This window comes from Coffea eugenioides, chromosome 2 (assembly GCF_003713205.1).
Source record: "Coffea eugenioides isolate CCC68of chromosome 2, Ceug_1.0, whole genome shotgun sequence".
In the NCBI taxonomy this organism is placed as follows: domain Eukaryota; kingdom Viridiplantae; phylum Streptophyta; class Magnoliopsida; order Gentianales; family Rubiaceae; genus Coffea; species Coffea eugenioides.
In genome coordinates this window covers 113,590-139,982 of record NC_040036.1, presented here as the reverse complement: position 1 = coordinate 139,982, position 26,393 = coordinate 113,590, and the positions used below count along the sequence as shown (strand labels likewise).

The following is a 26,393-nucleotide window of genomic DNA, read 5'->3' as shown; positions in this document are numbered from 1 at the left end:
AGATTCCACGAAACAAATTAGAATGTACATTTCAAGAAAAAAGGGTTTTCCAACCATATCAAATACTGAAATAGAACGGACTTTTCTTTTCAAGTCATTCCTGCGTACCAAACAAGGGGAAAATACTAGGGAATCCATAATAACTCTCCCGTATCCCTCTCACTCAAGTAAAACCCATGGTGGAGAATTTAATATTACCTAGAAGTAAGTAGGTATTTTTCCTCTTAGCTTTTTACTAGAAGGCTTTTATACCTACAAGTGTTTATTTATTTATTGTTCAACTTGTGACCTTCCCATCTTGTAATCTACTTTTTCCACATAGTGAAAACTTTTTACTCAAAATTTTTGCATTATATATAAAAAGGGAGGGGTTAAAACTGTATTTCTACATACTAAATTCACACCCTATACACTTATTAGATACTTATGCCTAGGAATGGGCAAAATTATCCGCTAACCCAAAAATCCGTCATATCCGATCTGATTCGAAAATTAGGATACTCGATATGTATTATTTGATCGGATCAAAAGAGTGTTAGATACCCACTAAAATGCAGGATAAGTTAGGGTCATATAATTAAAACTCACGGGTACGCGATCCGCCCCCGCATATATTTATTTATATATTTTTATACACATATTATAAAATAATATTTTTTTAGAGATAAATAAGTAATTTCATTGAACAAATTGCATTACAAATATGAGAGACTATAGTTTATTTATAAGATTCATTTGTAGAGATCATGATCTTATGCTTTGTAGAAAAGAATTTAGTTAATATGGAACATACATTTAAAAAAATGTGTTACTTATTTCAAACTTTTATTGATTTTGAATTCTTTTAATTTTTTTCCTTTATCTTGTATTCTCTTTGCATGCTTGTTTCTTGGTGAGAAACTTTTTTTGAAAAAAAATCTTTATTAAATTTTAGATGAATATGTAAAATACAAAATTAAATTAGTATAATTTTTTTTAAAAAAAATTAAATGATAAGTGGGGCGAGGGGGTACTAGTTGACTCGATTCTATCTTAGCGGGTGCCTTATAACTGAGTATCTGCTGATATGCGGGACGAGTAAGAGTCAAAAAATGATTGACTCGCAAAGTGCGGGTCAAATCAACAAAAATGGTGGATGAGGCGAGTATCCGACCCACGCCCACCCCTACTATGCCGTTAGTTTTTATACATTAAATCAACACCTTTTATAGTTTTTAATTATCTTTGCATATAACGAAGAGAGGGAATATTAACATCTTTTTAACGGGAAAAATTTCACATTCAAATATTTATTTAAGTCTTATATAGAAATTCCTCTTCTTGATTCTCTTGTTCCAAAAATTTATGTTTTTTTTCGTCTCATGACCTACTAGTCTTTTTTAAAAAAAAAACTATTTGCATGTAACCAAATGGTGTATAATACCAATATGAAGTCAATATAGTTGCATATTTCACCTTGGAACTTGCTTGATTTTAATTTTATAGAATTGAATTACGTGAACATTTCTATTTACAAACTTATTAGTAATGGAAAATTTTGGATTACTAAATTAATTTTTAAATTAACAAATATTCTGAAGCCCTTGTAAAATGTTTGACAATATTTGCTTTTACAATATAACCATTTGTTTGTTTTTTCTCTTTTTCATTATATAAATATATGTGTCTTGAAACTACAAAAAGCACCAAATAAACTTAAAATCTAAGGGCATAAGTGTCTAATAAATGTATAAAGTGTGCATTCAGTATGAAGAGGCGTGGGTTTAGCTCTTCCCTATAGAAAAAAGCTAAAATTTTTACTCAATCCAAAATTTTATGATGATCTACCTTTTTTTTTAGTGTGCTTATCAATTGAACTTAGGACACATAATAAGAAAACCAATAAATCATGCCGATGATTTTGGTGGTCAAGAGTAAAAGTAACTAATTCTTTTTTTAAAAAAAAAAAAAATTTGTGGGGAGATTTGGAAAGAACAAAAACACCCTCTTAATATTTCAATCACAAAAACTTTCACTTACACATCATGTTCTAGCAAAAAGAAAAAAAGTACTAATAGTTTTTATCTTCCCAATTGGTTGTCTATGTGTTTGATTTTTCATTTAATTTCTCAATCTTTTCTCAACGTACTAAGAAATTTGAAAAAGAAAAAAAAAAAAAAATCTAGGGCCTCTCCTGTTATTTCAATGATTTTTAAAATTATTTAATATTATTTTCTAAGTTTTTGCACTTTTTAACTCAAGATTATATATGATTTTTCTTAACAAATAGCCAAGGAGTTTGTCTGCTATGCTTTTGGGAGTTTTCGATGTTTAAACTCTTTGGGTATTGGTATTTTGGTCATTCTAATGTAATGAATACTGTAGACGGAGTGGATGAAACTTGTGGAGTGCCAAAGTCATCGAACAATAATACAAACCTTTTGTTCATTAACAAATTGACTCTTTTCACTCAATTCAATTGCAACCAACGAGGAGACATTTAAACTAACACATAGAACAAAAGTACGAATTTTTCCGAATTAAATAGCCTATTTCATGTACATAAAATTATTTTTTTTTCCTAACGATAATAATGTACATAAAATTATTTGATTGCCAAAATTTTGTCAGAGGTTCTTTTTATTTTTCTTTCTTTAAGAAATGCCCCATTTGAAGCAAATAGCAAGGCATCCAAAACAGTCCGTGCTGGCGAGGTAGATAGTGCCGGTAATACAATACGCAAAGCAAATTAATCTCTACGCAGCAAGCAGACCAGCATATTAGCGTCTCCATTCAAAGGCGTTTATTTTAACTTCACTTGTGAAATGATGGCACAACTGTGAATAAATTTAAATTGCCAGCTTGAGCTTGATCTAACACAGGACAACTCGTAATGTATTCCAGTTGCTCTAATATAAACAAATCATGAGTTTGACACACTTATTAGATGATGAAGATGGGGTGAAGGCACTTTTATACATGGGAGATAATGAAGAGTGATTGATGGATCACTTGCTCCAAAAATCTGACTAAGAACAAGGCCCGAGTCTAATTCAAATCGGGCTTTTCTTCCATTCCATTAATGTGTAGGAAAAAGATTGGGATCCACTCCAGTTGATCCTGAGTCGAGCATTGTCTAGCTAGGGATGGCAACGGGGCGGGGGACCCCTCCCCCGTCCCGCGCCCCGTTGCCTATTAGTTCCCCCCGTCCCCCGCCTCCTGCTCCCCCCGCCCCCGCCCCGCTTCCCCCGTGGGTGCCCCCGCGGGGTTAATAAAATTTTATTATATAATTTTATTATAATTAAATTTTAATAAATAATCAAGTACTAAAATATCAACACATCACCAAATTATTATTCATTGTAATTTTACAATTGAAACTCATAAAAACAATCAAACATAAGTTATTTGAATACAATCCAATATGATGAAATAAATATAACTAAAATAGTCAAGTTTTCACTTTTAGTACAAATGCAATCACTAATTCATTATTGTGTTTGTGCTTTTTTTTGAGAAAAAAGTGTTATTCTATTAAGTGTAATTAGAAATTTAGTATAAATGTATTAGTAAATTTAGTATAACTAATTAATAAATTCTATTAGTAGACATGTAGAATTATTCATATAATTGATAATATCAATTATATTACATAAACTAATATACATTATATAATACATCTAACTAATAATATCATTATCATAAGTTTATAACTAATTAACTTACATATTATATATAATTATATATATAATTATATATATATATATATATATATTTTTTTTTGCGGGGGGCGGGGCGGGGGTATACTCCCCCGCCCCCCGCCCCATTTCTAAGCGGGGGGAAAAAATTCCCCCCCACCCCCGCCCCACAACCCGCCCCGAGAGCCCCCCGCGGGGCGGGTGCCCATTGCCATCCCTATCTAGAAACATGTAAATTCGAATCAAGTTCAACTGTGCTCTCATTAAGGTAGGTAGCCAGTCAAATTCAAAAAATCCCTAGTATCATCTGAGATATTCTAATCTATCCAAATCAAGCTTTTCTTTCACCTCCAAACCCTCTGGATTGTTTTCCCTTTTAAGACTTACTAAAACGTTTGTTGCTTTTGGACAAATGCATATTTTACATATTTTCTGTATGTGCAGTTGATAGCCGTATATTCTTCTAATTACATTAATCTGAAATAAAATAAAATACCAGTTCATGGAGTTGGATATGCAGCCTCAGGAAGTACCGAGTTTCAAACGCAAGCCACACATATTTCAATGAAAATAGCACCGTTCTGAAAATAGGGAAATACAGCACCACTAGTACAAATATTGTCAAGAGTTCGTGATTCGGCCACACAAAAGCTGCAGAAGACCTGTTCCGGAGGTGAGAAACAAAAAACCGATCAGTTGCATTTTACCTAAACTGATGCACCTTAAACAACAGCCAAATATATAGTCCACTGGAACTGCTCAAGTTTGTAAGCATACAGTAGAGAAAAGTAAAACCACGCAACTGAATATGTGGATGAAAACAACATCAAGGATCCAAAATCAGTTTCAAGAACTTAACTATGAAGCACGTTAATCAATTGGGTGCTTATCAGCCTGACGAGATGTATAATGAGCTGAAAGCAGAAGCAATGAAAGGAATGCGCTGGCCACAAATATAGCATCGAACCACCGGTGGTAAAAGTCAAATTGAATGTCACCACCCAAAATGTCGGTAATAATTGTCCTGCCAATAGACACCAGCTCAGGTTAAAGCATCTGAAGATGAATGACTCAAACTTCCTACTTGAGTATTAATAACGTAAATGCCTACTAAGTTATAACCAATGCAGCAACTTAAAAGTACCATACATGAAGCAGTACCCAGTTACACATGTAACAAAAGAAAAGCTCCTGCTTTAGTGGGGACAGGACTGATACCCATGAGTTGCAGAACAATGCAGTGTGAGGTAAAAAACATAAATCTTTTGAGAATTTATTTTCACTTGGAACTGCTAAGGGGGGTGCTGAGCTGGGAGGCTGTATTTTCTGTAAAAATTCCAACACCTAACAAAGAAATTATCTCTTGTAAGTATAAAATCCCAAGAGGTCCTTAAAAAATAAAATTTGCACCCCTCAACTCTCAAGTTCAGCTCCCAGCCTGGAGGGAACCACTTGTTTTTAACAAGCTGCTGGGGTATTTAAGCAACTTTAGAGCTGGATGCTTTATGAAAGCTTAATATGATTCCTCCACTTATGAGCATTACATGACACAAAGGAATTGGTTTTACAATGTCTCCTCTCATTCTATTTTGGTAAAGAATAGCTGTTTGAAGTAGGACATTGAGTAACTACAGAATATCATGTAAGGGCATGAAGTTAAGTTCTTTACCGAAACATCTACAACCAAGAAAAATCAGCTAAATATCAAAATGCCACAAACACTATCTGATAGATGCATTTCTTAAGTACTCAAGTGACTTCATCATCAAACAACGGTACATTTATATTAAGCCAAAGAAAGGCTCATGGTATTGATACTCTTAAACATTTTACATTGAGCACTGTATGCCCCTGCAATGCTCTCATGTCAAAATTTTTTCTCCTATGGCTCATCACCACTGTCACAAGAGGTTATCAATATTAGAATAAAGCTGCATAAGTTGGGTGAAAACCACACTTTGGACATTTATGTTGAAGAAGATTTAGTTTATAGGCTCAATTTAAAAGCAAAAACACCACACGCCTTTCTTACACGATGATTTGAAAATAGGAAAACAAAACTAGGATCTTTCATCAATTCTTTAAACATTAAAGAGCTTGTGTAGTTTTCATTCTAATGAAAATTTTGTAATCTAGAGAGCGAACTGAGTAAAGGTGAAAAAGCTTATATGTTTTGCATTTCAATGACAGTCTAAAAACTCAGGAAGCAAGATGAGTTACAAATGCTAAGTTCAATTTTTTCTAACCATGAGTACAAGACAGCTGATTAAAAGCAACCAATTTCAAATTACAAGTAAAAAGAAAACAAGGAAATGACAACAAAAATTTGTAGATGTACATCTAATGTAACTTAAATTCTTATTAACCAAGAAACTAAAAGAATAAAATAAAATAAAATACACAGACACAGACGCACACAATGCTACAGAATACCAGAATCCTAAACCAACTAGGCAAATGAAATACTATCAATAAACTCCTAACGTGACTAACCCAAATCCTGCTCTGTAGCCCGTGCAGTGTGTATAGTGAGATGTGAACAGTACTTCACTTTCATTCCTCCATCAGACTATGCATTATATCCAATATTAAGCCAAAGGTACCCTTCTGATCTGAAAAACTCTATGAAGTTCATTATGGAAAATTTGGAAAAAGGAAATAGCTAGATTTGAAATTCATAAATAGGGTTTAAGTTTTGGAAATTTGTGAATGGGAAATGGGTTAAGGTTTACTGCTCATGGATTAAAAAAGCTGATAAATTTGTTAAGGTTTACTACTTATGAATTACAAAAGGTGATAAATTTATCGCTAAATAACTAAATTACCCTCATAACAATGAGCACTCTATTGAATTGCATCGTGCACCTTAATGAATAAAATTGTGCACTTTAGTGAATACCATATGCATCCGCATATGCACATACGTATACTCAAATGTGCATGTATGATGTATGTGCATAAATGAGTGCTAGTATGTGCACTAAGGATAATTTTGTAATTTTGTCCACAAAATAAATTTTTTACCATTTCCAAACCCAATTTACAATTTCCCAAATATTACACCCTATTTATGAATTTCAATTCTTCCTATATCCCTTTTCCAAATTTTCCAAATCTAATATAGTATTTTGCAGCAATACCCATCTCTGGTGTTCAGTGCATAAGGTGGAAGAAGGGACAACAAGAAAGAAATACACTAACATGAAGGAAATAAATACTATGAGGAATGAAATAATCACAAGTCTTCACTGGATGTGAGCTTGATACAGATGATTAACTACACCAGTACACAAATATCAAGGGGTATACCTATATCAAACACCCATACCTGTATTCAGTTGCAAGGCTTTTTCTTATCAAAAGAATTGAAGACACAAAATACATTCCCATAATTTCTGATAGGAAGAGTACAACATTGCTTGATGATCCACTCCCAACTCTAGAAACCGCAAAGAAGAACTGCATACGACAAAATACTACAGTCAGGAGGATGTATTTGCATGTGCTGGAAATGTGGGGCCATGTTATGTTTAGTGGGTGCAATTTTCCTCATCAACTTTAAAAATTCATGTAAAAGCCTAAAAAATCTAATTCTTTCCAAATTAGCCCACCATTGGCCCCACCAAGTTATGCAATATTGCTCCTCTAAGAAGTTAAAGCACAACTACAATTTCCCCCACAAAAATGGATTGGCCGTATTCAAGCACCGTTTGGGGTTGTGGTACTTTTGGTGAAAAAGTACTTTTAGATGTTAAAAGTGCTTTCAAGGTGTTTGGTGAACATCATCCCATAAATTAGGAGCGGAGTTTTGGGTGTTAAAAGCACTTTTAGCAAAAGCTCAAATTTAGTGCTTTTAGAGTAGCTTTTGAGATTTAAAAAATAAAACATCGAATTTAATCATTTTATCCCATATTATAAACTTAATAAAGGGATAAAAACATTTAAAAATTGTCAAATCACACATTATCCAATACAATAAGTACTTATTGAACTATATCTCCAAATAGTATACTTAAAAGCAATTAAACACTTAAATAAGTACTTTTATTAAATGCTCTATTGAAGAAGTACTTTTCAATAAGCTACCACAACCCTAAATGGGCCCTGATAATAAAAGAAATGTCAATTGAAGAATAAATAATTTCGATCTGACGAAGCCAAAGACTAGACCTTCTCTGAATACATTGAATTTCAAACTTTAAGATAAGCAACTATATTTCATATTTTTCAACATAAAATCTATATTAAAAGATGATATTATTGCTGCTCTTTATTTTCACTCCACTTTAGCTTGTTAAATATTCAAGAGGATACACAACAAAGAATAAAAGCATACCACATGTCCAAACTCCAGGAAACAAGGTGAAAACTTTTCCCTCCCTACTGAAAGGTCATGCATCCATCATTTTGTGTGGGTGTTCGTATGCAGTTCAATTCTTGTGCTCATAGAATGAAGGATGTAAAGTTATTGCTTGTCCTAACAAGCTTAAACCAGAGGATTTCGACTAGTAGAACCAAGTATTTAGCAATAAGCAATGAATTCATGTCTTACTTATCTTCTTTCTCATCTCTGTTGAGCCAACTTACAACAGTCAATGGAGACATCATGTGTATACAGTGATTCTAAAGTGTCTCCCAAAGCCAGAGATAGCTAGAGACAAACATTTAGAACTTTAAAGCAACACAGTGTTTCACTGTGCTTGGGGTTTACCTCCTATTGTATGAGCTAAAATCAGGATAGCTGTGTGACTAGTTCATATTCATATGAATTTCCATTTGCTTATATGGATTCCTGTCTCTTAAAAGTAAATCTTTCTTCAGAATCTTTGTGTTTATGGGAAGGAAAAGATTAGCAATGTCTCTAACGTAAATAGTTACAAACACAACAGAAAAAGGATCACTAGAAATGCTATAAATACCTTCATCAAGTTAGTTAGGAATCCCCGTACTGATATTACGATCAACATTCCTATGAACAATAACGATATGTACTGCACAAAAGAGAACAGGAAACGTAAGACAAAGTGGAGTCAAATGATGTAACATGATGTGAGACAATCAGAATCCTAGCACAGGAATCACACAGCAGTCCATGTGAAAGTGAAGTTCGTTATATTTGACCTTATCAGCATGCACCCTACTATAGAACAACAATCTATAAATATCTATTGGTAAACAAAAATGCATCAGTCTCCTGCAGCCAAGTTCCCACTATATCTCCCACTCAAGTTAGTTACAAGTTTACCAACATAAGACAATCAGCTTCTAGTTCCTTCTGTGAGCATGGCCCAATCAAGGGAGATTCATGTGATCTTGTTCGTAGTGGTTAACCTGCTATACCAGCATCTATTTTTCCCAAAGTTAAAGTGTTGCATAAGTTAGTAGGGCCTTTTGCAGAAGAATTCAATTTGTAAATAAAAGGCAGGCCCAGTGAGTGGTCCATTAGAAAGATGGCAGGAATAAATAATGTAGCATGGTTGATGTAAAAACACACACACGCACAAGCAATGAAAAAGTGTACACTTTGTCATTGGTTATTTACACATTTGTGCTCTTGAACATACACATGCATAAAAATGATGACAAAAATCTCTCATACCAATTCTGGGAGTCTAACGAGTCAAGTCAAACGAAATTCCAAAAAATACATTTTCTATATCAATAATATGTCATGCACCAAAATGTATCACTTAACTACCAACAAAACTGTTTCTTCTCAAAAAGTAAGCAACTAGAACAACCCAAATTGAAGAAGCCATAATAGAAGTACCTTTACCTTTTTAGAAATTTAAACTGCTGCATAATAGGAAATGATACTACACAAAGAATTAACACACTTATTACACATTATATATTTGGACTCAAGCTGGTTCATGAATTACTGGAGGAAAGTGTAGAGTAAACATAAAAGTCGAGGAGGAATGCCATCTAGATTCCAACCAGATCAAGGCAGGTGCTTTAGAAACCAATAATTTCTTAGGGCTCATGGAACCATTGTAAATAGCTAACTGCCAAGTGTCTCAGTTGATTCCTAGTTCATAGATGCAGTGCAGGACAGGTTGAGAGAAGACCAGACGCAAATTAGATTACCATGTTGAATAAGATGTATCCTTAGTTGTTTTCTTTGATAGGTTACAAAGTATTTAAGATTTCAGTACATCGTGTTTATTCATGGAGCTATCCAGTCTAATCTGCTTTCCTAGGACAATTTAGGTACTTTGAAAATTTTATGGCATTATGGAAGCATCTTGTGGTTTAAAAGCCTACAAAGCAAAACAAGGCCAACATTCTACAAAAGTCGTTCAGATCTTCATAAGAAAATCTCCTTAAGGAAGCTAAAAGCTCCATGCCAAGCATTGGATACTAAGTCGCTTGTATATATACTTGCTTGAAGTTCAAGACACATTTCACAAGCATAAGAACTTCCATAAAACCTTTCTCTTCCCTATTTGCATCAGATACCAATACCATGAAGTGAGCTTGTTCTTTCATAGTTTTCATTTTTGATGAGTTTTCCTATGGATATCAAAATAGTCTACCTACTACAAATCATGATGAAACTTCAATGTCACCAAAGATTTGACATCCAGTGGTAACAATTTACTGAGTAACAAAAACCAAAAAATGAACTTGCCTGAGATAATAATGTGGCATTGATACCTATATCAAAATACTGTAGAAATATGCTGATTGTCAAGGTCACAGGATCAATCGAACCAGCCTGTCACAAGAAAGTGATCAACATCCAAATGGCACAAGAAGGAAGCCATAGCTGATAACGAGCTATGAAATAACAATAATGATGATGATGATGATGATAGCAGGAGAGAGAGAGAGAGAGGCTTTACCTCCTTGAAGACAACACTTTGCAAGGACTGCATGTATAAAATGAATTAATCAGGCCACATAACTTACGCACCCAATCATAGTAAAACAAGTGTTACACCAACTCAAGAAGTTGGGGCCTGCCTTCCCGAAAAGAAAAGCCTTCAGATTTTATATGAAAAACACAAATTTCTCTTACAAAAAAATCATTTCTGGTCTCAAAAAGTACCAAAATCACTTCTTTTGATAAAATTTTGCTAGATAGAAAGTACATAAACATCTGTGTGACCAAGAAAATTTTCTGAGCTTTGGCATTTACCAAACATTCAAGTTTCCCATACCTTTATCATTTTATACACACAATACACCGACAATGCATAGCCCAAAAGGTTCTGCATGTGACCCTTCCATGTTCGAGAATAAGCAGCAGCCTCCTGGAAAATGGTGTAGCAAATTAGCATGAGACGTACAGCCAAAACATCCAAACAACCTATGACTTATCAGAAAGTACACTTGGTGACATCACTTTTCATTATTAGCTAGTGCACTTAATTATGATTTAATAATTTAGCAGTAGAAGGGGGCGTAGATGGTAGGACCTTGAACAACAAGAGTCAAATTAAAAAAATTATATCATGCATATTAACAAATTTAGATCAAGTAAGCGACGAAGAAAGTCTATACGAGAAAAGGATTAGTGTCTGACACCACAAATACATATAAAAGCAGCACAACCTTAGCTTGACGAAGCTCATAGATTTCCAAAAACAGCTGTTTTGAGAGCTCTTCCAGGGCTTGTACTTCTGCTTCCATGCCTTTGATATCTTCAAGGAAAAAAGAACATCAAGTAAACACTCCCTAAAGTGAACGACATATGAGAAGCAACACAACATAAATCAAGATAAATTCCTACAAACTTCAGCTGATATGCAGCAAGGTTTATGGCTAGAGACTCTGGCATTAAAGATCTAAATTGTTGTTACACATACAATTTAATAGCTTGTTCAAAGAGTAGAGGCCACGGATTGCTGTATCACCAAAGCCAGAGATTAACAAAAAAGCCATGTGAAAGATCCAGTAGTTTATATGTATGCCTAGGTACCGCAAACTATCTCATCAACAATTGCAAAACGTCGGACCCACATGTAGGACAGCAGATATAATGAAAGTCAGTGAACCCACAAAGATTTCCAGCTGAAGGTCCAGTCTCATTAGTTGGACAGGTTAGCATGCATGTTAACGGGGGAGAAAAAGAATGGATGTGAAAAATGTCAGGACAGGGAGAAAGAAAGAGCAATAACCTGGAAAAAGATTATCACAAATGAGGTGAGCACTAGCAGATACATGCTTCCTATGAATAAGTCAAGCTAGTCAATGATAATACCTGCAAAAGGCTTCAAAAGGAAGACATCCCTGGCTCCAAGCACAACCAAATATTGACACACAAACATTATTGTAGGCTTAATGTCACTGAGGCCATTCTTTCTTACTTCATCCTTTTAACTCTTTCATCTATGACACAATGTCAAATTGTCCTTTCACTTCTCAAGAAAGCACTTCAATTTAAGTCTTCTTTTTGTTACTATTTTGTTGTCAGAATGTTATCATGTTTCCTAACTGTACTCTTTTTTTTTTTTTATTGTCAAATACCTAATTTTATATTGGTTCATGCTGCTAAGGTATCCAAAGGAATGGCAACGAAAACTGAAGATATTTTGATCCTGCCAGTCATTTTTAAATCACCAAAACCAATAAAATAATAATTTCCCAGTCCTTCCTTGAAAGCGATCACAAGTTAGAAAAGGTGAACCAATTCTCCTTAACCCTCATACCATTGCCAAAACATTAGACAGATAAACAACAAAATTTCTGCAGTCTCCAGTTGGGGTCTTCCACTATCAAACTAGAGCAAAGGTAATATTGATGAAAGGAAATTTCCAGATAAGGTGTTTTAGGGGTGAACTATTTCCTTTTTGTAGCATAAATAAAGCAGCCAAAGACAGAGGTTCTTTCAAGGTATAAGGAGAGTGCAGTAAGGACATCAATCTGTTTTTGCATTCCCAGATCTTACCTTAAAGTTGTAATAGGCAAAGAATATGAAAGGAATATATATCTGTTAAACCTCAGACTATATGCTTCCACCATGAAACCCACCATAAAATTACTATAAGTAGACAACACTAAAGATTTTCACTGTACCTTGAATTAGAAACTAAATCCCCAAGTGGTTTGCTTTTGTAGTTGAACAAATTAAAAGTCAACAAAAAAAAATCCCAGCAAAACTAGCAACTAACAAATGGCAAGCAAAGAATTCAGGAAAAACACAGGCCAACATCAACACAGGCAGGAAAGAATAAGATTATCATCAATGAAGTTTTAAGCAAAAACTCTCAGCGATAGTTTTAAGATGAAAATCATACATCACCTGAAACTCAACAAATACAGACCTTGTTCTGTTTGGTCTTCTTGAACTGATCGAACAACTGTTCCCACAATTCTCTTTAGGATGGATCTAGCCTTTAATTTCTGCAATAGATACAGTTTTTAAGAAATGTTAAAGACAAAGCTTAGACAAAGAATATTGAAAAATCAAGCTTACAATATATCATCCTCAGCTTCTTCCTCCCAAAGCATTATGTAGTATTAAAAAAACAGTTGTCAAACCAAAAGCAACTGTACTATTAATGGGTTACATGTGTCCAAATGCAATTTACTAACACCAACACCACCACCACCACCGCCCCCCCAAAAAAAAAAAAAGAAAAAAACCCCTGAAAAAGTAAAATGCTCTCAGACCATATAATAATACAATTAATGGTTTATAAAGAAAAAACAATTAGTGATGCCTCATTAACCTCAACCAACTATTATTACTTGTGCCACTATGACCTTTATTTAACTGAGAGAGTAAAGGCGAGATGCACCGTGTCAGACCATTAATTTTTTTTGTAGCTGCCAAGTTAGAGAAACTGGAAAAAGAACTTTAACAGATCATATCAGATGCTGAGAAAAGAGTACCTCTTCTGACCCTTGTATTCTTTCCATCTCCATTTGACAGAGAATAATCTTCTTTTTCTTTGCAATGCAAGTCTCAATTGACTGCATAAGTTGTCTTTCCAGAGCCTTAATCTCTGATTCCTCAATCTCTCTTTTCACGGATGAAAAAACTAGTAAGTTTCATAGACCAGAATTTTTTTATAGTAGTGATAGAAACTGGATGAACAATTCTGTGCTCTATTAAGCCCTCTAGTGGAATGACCCCACAAAGAGCTATTCATATTATTGACAAGAAACTCATAGCATCACCAGCCTCATGATCCTGTAGATAGCATTCTGGTAGGAAGTTGCTCTGAGAAAGGGAATTGAAGCTTTAACTTTTAAGCACAAAATTCTTTCAAAAATGCTCCACCAGTAAAATTAGATCGGCATTCTACTGAACAAAATACATCAGAAATGACAGGACCACAAAGAAGAGGACACTCTAGTTTTCAAAGTGCTCTAACCCAAAATTTGAATTCAGGCTTAAACACAAATCTTCTAATTGGTGGGTCAGACAAAAGATGAAAAGATAAACAGCTTCTACAAAAAATGCCCTCTTGACCTAATAATTCAAGGATGTAAAATAAATAAAAACAGTTAATCCTCATAGTCTGAAAAGATCAGGAGTAAATGTTTGAGATTCTTCTTCGTGATTTATCTCCAAGTAATTCCTCAAAGTACTTTGTTACATGAGATTTGGCTGTTTGGGCACAAATTTAAGTGCCATACCCATGTGAAAAGATAAATAAGAATGATACCTAAGTTAACATTAAACATACCATCAACATAGGAGTTTTTAATTAATTTTAAATATATAACTACATAACATCGAAGTCAAAGTCAATCTTCACAACGCAGACTTTAGCTCTAGTCAAGAAACGAAAAGAAAAAAGAAAGGAAGAAAGAAACAGGAGCCCCAAAAAAAGGGGAACGTCAACCGTGAGCTCCCAAGCACTGGGAGCCTAGGCAACAGGGACTTAAAAAGTTTGTCTCAAAGCTTCTTTGTGGACCATGACGAAATCATTCACTTAATTAGGAACAACTGGACTGTGAAAATACAAAAACAGGCCTTGTCAAGCTTTCAGTTAGGCTTCATGGCATAGTGTAGCCATAGAATTGACAGTTGGGCGGCTCAAGGTAGAAAACAAGCCCTCAACATAGCTGCACAACAGGGCTCTGGTTAGCCACGAAGAATGATGAAGCAGATTCTACAGCAATAGTTGTACCTGTAAGAGCTAAACCTTCGGTGACACCTAGTCAGCTACTTAGCTGCGGAGAGGGCAAAAATCATGGACACGATCTCCAAGAAGGAATGGAGAAGGAAAGAAGAAACTTCTCATACTAGTTGTTTGAGCTCAAGCCAAGAAGAAGAACCATGTCTGCAATAAGTGTCAAAGGAACAAGAAGAAGAAGACGTTGATCTAGGTCTCCGCACTTCCTCTTTTCTCTTTAGTTTTTTTGGAACACTAATGAAGGGATACGTGGACTTCAACTTCCTGCTACTTTTGAATTTTTCCATGCCACTCGATTACAGTAAAAGTCGATATCTATAATTTACACCTCAAAGTTTGAAACCCCAACTTCATTCATTAAGAACAAGAATAAAGACAACAGTATTAATTAAAAATAGTATTAAACCCTCAATACTGATGCAAATCGCTACGAAGAACAGGTGCACAAAGACATATAGAATTTGGTACATAACTTTTAATGCATGTAAATAACCCCAGATATATTTTGGTACTTGTTCTTTGTATGATATCATTATGTTACTTGTACCATCTACATATATGTGCAAAACGATAGTAAACCTAGCTGATGTTAAATAAAAGTAAGTCTATTTCAGCCCATTAGATCCCTGCCCTAAAAATCCCAATTGGAGCAAATTTGCTTATGCTGGCGGTACAGCTGGCAAAATTATAAATAAAAAAATAGTGCCTTGAGTTTCTCAAACACTATTTATGGCTTCAGGAGTCTCATAACTAAAGTTCCCAATAGTTGGCCTACTACAGTAATGCAGCAAAAAAATAGCAACTCGCTGCCAAAACTGTATGGTATAACACATTTAGGAAAATATAGATAAGCAAGCTTGTCTCTGGACCCCAATGCAACCAGGATATCCAAATAAAGATTTGACAAGTAGATGCAAAAAAAGAAGTTGAAAATACAGAAATCAAAATTTACAAAAGACTGATGTAATTGCCAATGAATTAACACTAACAACATAAGCTTTTAGAACAATTTACTGAGACTATAATCTAAAAGAACTCTTGAATCTATACCATGTCTGAAGTCAGTGAAGGTTATTGATTTGCACTAGTAAGGTCATAATTAAGAGGGCACCATCAAAAACATGGCCTAATGGTCAATTTATGGTTGAAAGATTGCAATAAGAATATTCACAATTCTATCTTACCTAATGAAGAGAGACAAATAACTGTATGGCAAGTTTACAGCTCCAAAACCAGAAAGGACAGCCATAACAGTGACACCAATTACCCCAATTCTACTCACCAGCTGAGGCATGGTGAAGAAACCTGAGGGACAAAATTCTTGTAAGGAAGATGGCAAATAAAAAGAATGAAAATTTGGTAGGAGATATTAAGACATAGTATGATAGAAAGCCACAGAGCCATGCAAGATCAGCATGGGAATATGCTTATACAAACTCTGTATCAGAAATCAGAAGCATGATATGTAGGTAAGCCTCCAAATAAACCCAAAACATAAAATGATGAAACATATAGGAATCTCAGTTAAAGGACAAACTTTATGGAATTAAGCTTTTGATCCAAAAACATTTGAAAGTGGAAATAAAGAACAATAGTTCCAAAGCTAGAGCAATAGAGCTGACATGTTTGAATTAAGAAGTGAAAACAGAGGAGGGGAGGGGAACTTGGGCAGAAAATCCAGTAATTACAGTTGAATCGTCCCACATAGCTTGAGATGCATGTATTGCATTAATAATGGGCAAATTTGAAACTCAGAGCGTGGTGGTCAGGTAGATATGTGCTCCATTCGAAGCCAACTAGCAAGAAAAAAAATATCATTTATGAAAGATACTAACACAAGAATGATCAGCTTTGACATTGAGAGGTTTACTTCTTGACATTGCACTTATTTGCACCAATGTAAATGAAGGACAGCAGCAGAAATTGAGCAGGGAGACGGTACCTTTACTTATTGCAACCAAAAACGAATTTTGATTACTCACCAAAAATTTAGCAATCTAAGATCACAATTCCTTCAAAGATTACAAGTATGGTCAGTAAATATATTGGAGACCATGGGGGAGAACCTTGTTTTATGCCAAACTAGTCCTTAGCAAAGCTCTCGAAACATAACTAACTGGCAAACCAACAGTGAAATTACAGGATGGACATCAATGCATTACAGGATGGACATTTTGAACTTCAAACAAGAAATGCAAGTTACTACTTAGGTCCACGGACAAGAAAGCGGTTGAAAGAGTAGAGATATTGCCATCTACTACGTAAATTTTGAGGGTTTAGACAAGTTCAAACCTTTATCAGGTGAAGGCATAGGAAAGTGGATGCCCATGCGCCAAAAAGCATAGAGGAAAGCAAACAAGAATAAGATTGCACCAAGTGCAGCCCGTTCCTTTCTCAAACCTGAAATAGATCTAATTCAGGAAAAAATACAGGTGCATGTTTGGTTCATTCATCTCAGATAGACAGCAACTTGCTTGGAGGCTTATTTATACTGCAATTAGAAGATACATGTCTCACGTCTACCAATATACTATACTCTTGCACATGGAAAACAATGAGTATTCAATTATGCTGGTACTTTGGGATACATAATTATGAAGAACGGTAAATGTACAAACGATAAAACATATTCAACATACGTGGATTCATTTTCCATCCAACAAATTTGTAACTATCAAGGTTTTCCATACTAAATCCTAGCTCAACCAAGCAAAGCTCAGAACCTTTACAATCAGAGTAAAACAACTACATTTTTATCCATATCTATGCCCTCTGCAAAATTAATTTTCCTTTTAATACATTCCCACACAATGTCCGCTTCCCCTAAAACTGTTAACCACAAAACATTTCCTTGTATATAGTGATGCAGTCAACAAAGAATTAGGAAATGTAGAAGTAAAGTTTTTGTCACTAACCTCAAGTTTCACTAGGCATTGTTTGAAGATCAGCCTGATTAGAAGCAACTGTTTTTTTCTTTCCTTCCCACCCTCAACTCTAGACACAAGATTCAAACCCTAAACCTGACAGTTGGGATGGCTATAAGAACCCTCCCTGGTCACCGGACCAATGATATGTTAATTGTCTTTACACAAGTAATTGGAGCCATCTTTAGAGAAGAAGTCCTAAAAAAGTTCATCACTAGTTTAATTTTCTATGTAGAATATGGAAATAGGAGATTTATGAAGCTTTACAATTTATAAGTACTTATGCTTCTACATTATTCTAGCAGATAGAATTCAGTGAATAAGAATTATTGAATTTTGTTTTGGTAGTTGTTTTCCTCCTTCCCTCTAAATATCCTTCTCTACCCCTCTTATTCCAGCATTAGTATTCATAGATACTCTTCACCCTCTCATTCTTCTGCTAAAGCTAGAAGACAAGATCCCATCAAATTTGTCTACATCAGTTTGATATCAAGAGCCCAATCTTTCTACTTCTTCATCAGTCATATTTCCTTCTTCCATAAATATGGTTGATTTTCTTGAAAATCAAACTTTATGGAAGAAGGAAATATGACTGATGAAGAAGAAGAAAGTTTGGGCTCTTGATACCAAACTGATGTAGACAAGATTGATGGGATCTTGCCTTCTAGCTTTAGCAGAAAAAAAATCATGATGTTTGTTTCTTCCTTTGAAGGCTTAGGTCGTCCTACGATATCCAGCAGATGTTGCTTCTCTAGAATTTTACTTTAACCACCATAATCTCATGGATTATAATACAACCTACTTGCTAAAGTGTTTTAAGGGCTAAGCTGTGGTGGTCTACACTTGAAAGAGATTTGAGTAACAATTGAAAGAGATTTGAGTAACAAATTGTTGGGGGGAGACGAGAGAAGTACTCTTGTAGTATTTTGCCTCTTGTTGTCATCAAAAGCTGTTTGGAGAGTTGTATGGTCTTGCCGAAAGCAGCACATCAGAGGAAGGGTATGTGTCAAGGTTTACTCCACTATATCCAACCCAAAATGTCTGGGAACCTTCTACACCAAGTTGGCAGTTTTGCAATTTTGTAGAACAAAATCAGGTCGTGATGCCATTTGCAGTCCAATTATCCAACACCCAGAAAGGATAGAAAGCAGGAATCTGGTTAATGCTCCTCTTGTCAAAGCTGATAATCCTAAAGTTTTGGCTATTGATTCTAAATTAACAATGCCTAGTTGAAGATTACGAAAATCTTTAATCTAGATTTCCTTGAACTCTTTGTTGACTACATTATTCCTGGTGATGGAAATTCCAAAAACTAAGTCTGTGGAAGGCTTTGTTTCAGACAAAGAGAATGCTTTTGTTGTATCAGAACATATGAAAAAGGTCATGGCAGCATCAAGGATTCAGCAAGTCCAGCAGCAAAGCCGAGAAAAGTTTTCTAATCTATCAGCTCCAACAACTGACTTTGTCCTAGACCAGATATTCAGCCAATGAAGTCCCACTTTTTCATGTCACTCCCTCAAATAAATGGCAAGAGAAGTTTTCAGAATTTCAGTTCTCCTTTCAACTCGCTTCAGATCTTCCAGTTCTTTATCCTGCAATACTTCAAAACTCAAAACTCAAAACTCGAGGCCAGAGTTTCCAACCAGAATGATGCAATCAACAAAGAGTTCAAAGGAAAACTATAATTAAATATCTTCATGATTTTCCTCAAGCTTCAACTAGGCATTGTTTGAAGATTAGGAGCCTAATTGCAAGCAACAATACATTAAGTGCCTTTAGTAGTTTCTGTGATTATAGGTCTTAAGGGTACTTTGGTCTGTTCATTGGAGTCATAGTTAAAGAGAAGTTCCTAAAAAGTTCTTCGCTAGCTTACTTTCCTATTTAACAGGAGATTTATGAGTCTTTATAGTTTGTAAATCCCCTCTCATTTTCCAACGTTACTGTTCACATAACAGTTCCATGAACAGGCAACATTACTGTTCACAGTTCCGGAACACGCAACGTTTCTCTCATTCTTCCACTAGCACCATAGAAAACGAATTTTGCCTTAAGTAACAAAAAGAAGCAACATAACGATACAAAATCTTCACCAAGGAAAATAAAATGCAATGCTGTATCTATTTACCAAGCCTCCAGTAGTTCAGAAGTTCTCCTTTGCTAGTAGCAGGCTACCAACACATGAAACAAGTACTGCTGCTTAAGGGGATACTACATGTATGAAGGCCATTTCTACCCAATATTCCTATTTCCTTTTCAATCTATCCTTCATCATATTACCTTGTTTCTTCCACTTAAATATGCGCACGTACATATCCACACAAGGATCAATACACATACTTGTATCTTTGTACTTATGTAAACATTGTACATACATTGAGGAGAAATGAGAATGGGGACGCAAAGAAAACCTTTAGAAGAAAACAGAAAAAAAGAGGAAAACAAAAATGGACTAACTGGATCTCAGGTCAGACCAAACCTAGGTAATATCAGGCTTCTGCAAATTACTCCATCATAAAATAGGTGAATTGGAACATAGACCTAAATCATTTGATGGGTGATATTACGCCAATAGAAAACAGAGCAAAAGGATTAAACATGTTAACCTGATAAAATCTCAATCTCCAAGCCTATGCAAACCAGCAAATCCACCAAATAGGTGAACAGATTTAGAAAGCATAGCAGAAGCATAGAGATTAGACTCCTTTGAAAAATCAACGAGCCAAAAGCAACTCACCATTGTTGCAAAGCATCAAATAACAATGATAATAAGGTAGCATGAAAACCAGTAACATGATCAAGCAAAACAAGTCAACCTTCCAATTGATCCACCTGGCCCTACAAACAATAGAACACAAATTATCAGATAACTATAAAAAGATAAAATAAAATAAAAAATCTAGTAAAGTAGCTTGTCGATGTAAAATTATGAGTTAGTTCAGCATCCTCACAAGGAGCTGGAAAGCAGAAACAGTGAAGTAATAAGATGTCGTATTTCCACGGTATATTCATGCTCATACCTTGACATAGCAATGTGCTGTCTAAATATGACTGCAAGTTCAACATAAAAACATATAGTGTAGCAAAAGATTTACATTGGCAAACAAAGGAACAAGGAGTTTATTCATGATAACTGGTCATGGAGTTAACAGAAGTTATGACGCAGCAGCAGCCACTAACTATCGCGAACACACAACAACAGACATTTTAAATCATCTAACAGACACAATCTACCATGAAACACGATTGCAGTTCTGGCTTATGATATCTTTTGGAAGCAGAAGTGAGTTTGGGAGTTTGACATCTAACGAGGCAACTCGACCAAACTCAAGTGCATACTAAATGTTTTTAGCAGCCCATTGGTAAATAGAGCTCAAAATACAACCTGAACTTCAGCGCAAATGCTAGCAGGAGTCGTCAAAATATCAAATGTCCAGCTGCTAAAGTGAACAATATCTGAACAGAAATGATAATGTCCACCCTTGGGCAATTGAGTAACTCTTATTGATAGCGGGCACCAAAATTATCCAGAAAGAAACCAATGGGCTTCCTTCTTTCCCAGCCTTGATCTCACAAGTCAAGAATTAAGAAGGTAGAAACGAACCCATAGTCTTTGGCAAAAACACATAAAAGAGCATGGAGAAGCAAGGTAAGGTTGAGGCGCACGATGAAGAGAATAAGGAGTTGAGTCCAACTGAACCAAACAACCACCATGAAAACCCAGCCACAACACTTGTGTTCCCAGAAGAATAGTAAGTGTAGTGGAAACAAGTTTCAGTAACAAGATTGATTATTGGTATGTAAATAATTGTAAAGCGCACAATGATGCTGGTGAAGCTAGTTGGACGTGATCACGGGAACAGGACGAAAGAGAGGAGAGCCTAGTTTTTTTTTTTTCGTTTCCCCCCTTTCAAACAAGCAAATTAAAAAATAATAATAATAAGGAGGAGGGGGAGAACTAGAGCGAGACTAGTAGGAGGGTGGCGAGTTGCTTACTCCCTAGATAGAAGGGGAATGATCTCGAAGAGGACGAGCTGAAAGAGATTACAGGAGAAGGCAAAGACCACGCTGAAAATGATCTGAACCAATGTCCTCTTCTCTTCGTACTCCTTGTACAGCCGGCGGTTCAGGAACCACAGTCCAGCCCACCCCAACAGCACCAACGATCCAACCGCCACTACTCCCTCGCATATCACCATGCCCCATCCCATCCCTTTGCCTTCCCTTCAAAAATTGATCAATCCCTTTGCCTCTACCAGCACCAGCCCCAGTTACTGCACTGCACTACTGTTTACTCTCCAAACCAATATACTAACTTGGCATTACCACAGAACTGACGACACTCGTCTTGTCTTCTGTTTGATTTTGTGTTCTAAGTATTCCTGCTCAAAATTTCTCTTCTGCTTCACCGCACCGAATCTAAATTCGCTCTCTCTCTCCCTCTCTCTCTCTCTTCGAATCCCCCCTTCCCATTCCCTCCGTCTTAAAATTGATCAATCTAACCCTCGGGCTTCGTAGGATTTATTGAGGGATAATTGCAGAAACCTCCTCTGAAGTTTCTAACACTAATACTCACCTCCCCTATAGTTTCTAAAATTGCACTAACCTCCCCTAGGTGGAAATTGGACCTATTACTAACAATAAATTGTATGATTTTACTTTTATACCCTAACTAATTGCAGAAACTTAATGAACAAATTTTAGAAAAGAAAATTTATTTTTTGTCAACAAATTGAGTGACTAATTAAACTAGATTACCTATGAGTTTTAGCATCGTTAGCCATTGTAAGCAAAACTAAGGAATGGTGCCAATTGAGGGAGAAAACGGCGTACATTTTTATATATTAGTTTTTCAAATCAATCAATTTAAATCTAATTTTATACAACTACATAGAGAAAGGCTAGTAAGCAATCCGATCTACTAAAGAAAGTATAAAGAGAATTTACACAAATGTATCTGTTCAAGTCATTTATATTTCTAAACCTCATCTAATTTAGCCTACTACTTCTTCTCAAATTGCTACATCTCTTTCCATTAGTACAATTATAACTCTGTAATTTGGAAATATCAGCAGCAGCAACAGTTTTAGTACGTGGTTTCAATGCAATTACTATAGTTTTCATTAATTAAAAACAACTTTATCTTATTAATATGCACTTCTAATTACTTGTAACTAGGCTTATCTCGTGTTCAGTAACTTTTAGTGATGTTTAAGTTTGCTGTTAATTAGCTAATTGTTCAGTGATTTTTTTTTTTTTTTTGTATATGATTGGAGCTAACAATATAAGCAGTTGTGTTACCTCCATAAATAGCTATTCACATTACTAATAGAGAGTTTTAAAAGTGACATGTATTTTTTTTATAAATTTTGCTGCAAAAAGTTAGATATATAGTCATTTAATTAACCGTTAGTGATACCCCTTGAATTTTACTAATTCTTAATAACTTTTCATATCTTGTCATTCCTCTATTAATACAACTTGGCAAGCAGCATGAAGGGCAAATATGGTATAAATTTCTCATCTCATCTCTTAAAAAAAAAAATTTAATGGTAACTTTTCTGCATGGACTGAATCTGCAACACAATACTTAAGTTCAAGGGTAGTAAGTGCTATTTTCTAAACCATAAGGGAGGTGAGTGCTAGTGTCAAAAACCTCAGGGGAGGTTTATGCAAATTTCCCATTTATTAACATTCATCAAAAAATATATCAATTATTAAAACATATTTTAAATTGATAATTTACAAATCTAAATACCTCATAACCAAATCCCTCATAATTTACAAATCTAAATACCTCATAACCAAATCCCTTGAATCAAACGCAGCCTTCAATAATTTGTGCAAAATGTCTAATTGGCCCTCAAGCTATTATGTCTGTGCGCTTTTAGTTTTCCAACAATTATTTGTCTATTTTTAACTCCCAATTTCTACAAGTTATACTTTTCACTAAAGGTCAAATGTTACCTAGACCCAACCTATATCATCGTATTTTTTCTTGGATTTGGATTCAACTTTCAAATCCAAACCCTGTCGAATTCAAATATTGTGAAAAAAAAAATCATGAATTTGGGTAAGGTCTAATTTTGTATATTTTGTGCCCAAATCTACAATCTATTGAGCTTTGGGATAGCCTCAGGTGTTAATTTTGAACACTTATTAAGAGAGTAGCAAGTGTTAATTTTTTTTTAGCAAGAGTGAAACTCATTTGAAAAAGTATCTAAATGCAAGAGGCAAAAATGTGGATATGTGAATTCATCTGATAAGTTGGTTATAATTTATATGAAAAAAAGAGTATATGAAATTAAAAAACATGCAAGTTTAAATGTTGAATGCATAAACGTGTAATGTGTGTGTCGTACGTATATATGCATGCATGCATGTATGTATATGTATATTATTATTGAAAGTGATAATTGGTATTTATTTTTATTATCTTTGGATTTCATATGTTTTATTGTCTGGAATTTATTTTTATTATAAATTAAAAGATACTCATGGGTATCTAAACTTATGAGGTCGGGTCTAAATTTTCTATTTAGACAAAATAAATTTAGCAGGTTTGGATTTGAATCAATTAAATCCAATCAAAACTCTATCGATTAACATGCATACTTCTGACCTTTCCATCTATTGGAGCTGTTAAAGTCAATGGAATGCATGATAAACAAGCGAAACTTGAAGGTCCAGTAGATTACATAGTAAAAAGGTAAAATCCAAAATTTTAGGTTTTTTATTCCCTAGAGATAGGATAAAAATTTTATTTTTAAATTCTCCATTACATAAGGACTAAAAAAATCATATTTTTACAATTCTCATTACATAACAATATAAAATATTGGAGAATTTGGCACCAAATGAACTTGGAAGTAGTCACATATATAATCATAATAGTGCTTAACTATATCGTGAAAAAAAAAGAGATAAAATTTTCGAGTTCAAGCCGCTAGACATACCATTAATCACTCAACTTTGTCACTTGCGCCTTTCACTCTTGACTCTTACACCATCAATTTATAATCTGACCCTTCTCTTTCTCACAGAAAGACGTGGAGTAGAAGGCGTAAGATTTGAGGAGTAGGGATGGGTTGGATGGTACGGGAGAGGAAATGTAAGTAAGAGGTCTAGGTTTGAGTCCTCTCGCTTACACAAAAAAAAAAAGAAAAGAAGAAGAAGATGTCTATCTATCTTTGAGTTTTAGATTTTTTTTTTATTGAAAGACATATATTAAGATTTTTAACATTTTTTCTCTATCGAAAGACATGCACTCGAGTGTGTGTTGGAAAGGTTAAGCTATTTGAACCCATTTGAATTGCTATTTTTTGAATTTTTTGTAAAAATTTTAGTGTAACAATTTAATTTAATGTATGTGAAATCAAAAAAATAATTAAAAAATATATTTACAAAATATGTAAAAAAATTTTACTTAAAAAACTGCGATCCAAACACAACATAAGCATATCAACTTATTCATCCCCTCTCGGTTGGCTTATCCTAGGTAGCACTGTTAATGCAGGATAATACATTTAAATCAAGTTTGCGGTTATTATTTGTCAAAAGGGGTAAGGGTTAATTACATTTGCCCCCTTGTGCTTTCGCCAAATTACTATTACGCTTCCTGTGATTTGAAATATTACGGTCACACCTCCATAACACACAAACCCTCCCCATTAAAAAACTGACTGAGGCAAGATAAAAAATGGTACAAAATTCCCTGAACAACCCTAATCTTACATTTTTTCTCAGAAAAAGGTAAAAAAAAAAAAAAAGAAGAAAGAAAAGAAAAAAACCATAAATCCTAATTAGATTGTAAACTTAAAATAAAGAAAATGGCGACATTGCCTTTCCATCTCTCTTGTATCTTTCTCTTCTCTCTATTCTTATTTGCCTTTCATCTCTTGCAATACCCTTTTCTATTCCCTCTTCTTTTTCTTCTTCTTCTCTCTTTGAGTTCTAAACCCCCTATTGTACGACTCAATTGAAAGACATTCCTTAAAGGCTATGCAATCAAAGCAACGACGTATACAATTGCAAAACCACATACAAGCAAATTAGGGAATTTGTTCTTCCTTTGTTTTTCTTCCTCTTAAGCTGGGAAATTTATTCTAAAAGTTCGTTTTGGTTGAATTAGACTAAAGTTTGAGAACTGAGATATAAACATCCGAATGCGGCGTGCGAAATTGAGGGCCACTGATCACATTTCGACAGCTGCCATGGGTATTACTGTCCTAATATGACAGCGTTTAAGGCCTATCAAGTCAAAGTGGTGGCTGTAATATTTTAAACCTCAGGGGGTGTAATGGCAATTTGACGAAAAGGTATATGTAATGTAATTAACCCAAAAGAGTGGAATGGTTATAGACATTGTCTATTAAATTTCTAAACTAAGCCAATGCCTAATGAATGTACGTTTGGCTAACCCAAAAAAATTTCTCACAACCTCGAAAAATGGTTCAATCAAGGAAAATTATTATTGATGTTTTCAAAAAAATGCAAGATTAAAATAACCTTGCTTGATGGTAGTTGTTTAGTCGTAAAAATGGGAAGTTTGGGGGACTCTAATTTTTTTCTCTTTGGACAAAAATTTCCCTACAGATTGCTTTGTTTAGACTTCCTAAGTTAATGATGTTTAACGTGTCACACACCTGATTTTTTCGCAATGATAAGATTTAATTTGCTGTCTATCTTGGGGTATTAAT

General features: G+C 34.7%; 1 protein-coding gene across 2 annotated transcripts; it reads right to left on the bottom strand.

The window, feature by feature from the left end:
- Nucleotides 1–4,060: 4,060 nt before the first annotated feature.
- Nucleotides 4,061–22,161, bottom strand: LOC113763155 (GPCR-type G protein COLD1). Of its 2 annotated transcripts, XM_027306886.1 has the most exons (14): nt 21,691–22,161; nt 20,432–20,532; nt 17,066–17,173; nt 15,958–16,078; nt 13,521–13,650; nt 12,950–13,028; nt 11,238–11,326; nt 10,844–10,936; nt 10,526–10,552; nt 10,312–10,398; nt 8,597–8,668; nt 7,006–7,136; nt 4,537–4,701; nt 4,061–4,339 (listed from the first exon to the last, which is right to left on the bottom strand). In XM_027306886.1, the coding sequence occupies exons 1-13, from the start codon at nt 21,903–21,905 to the stop codon at nt 4,548–4,550; spliced, it is 1,407 nt and encodes a 468-aa protein (XP_027162687.1). In that variant the 5' UTR covers nt 21,906–22,161; the 3' UTR covers nt 4,061–4,339; nt 4,537–4,547. The 2 variants fall into 2 exon arrangements, with proteins under 2 accessions (XP_027162687.1, XP_027162688.1); XM_027306887.1 differs by lacking the exons at nt 4,061–4,339; nt 4,537–4,701 and having other exon boundaries at nt 7,034–7,114; nt 8,588–8,668.
- Between the last annotated feature and the right edge of the window lie 4,232 nt (nt 22,162–26,393).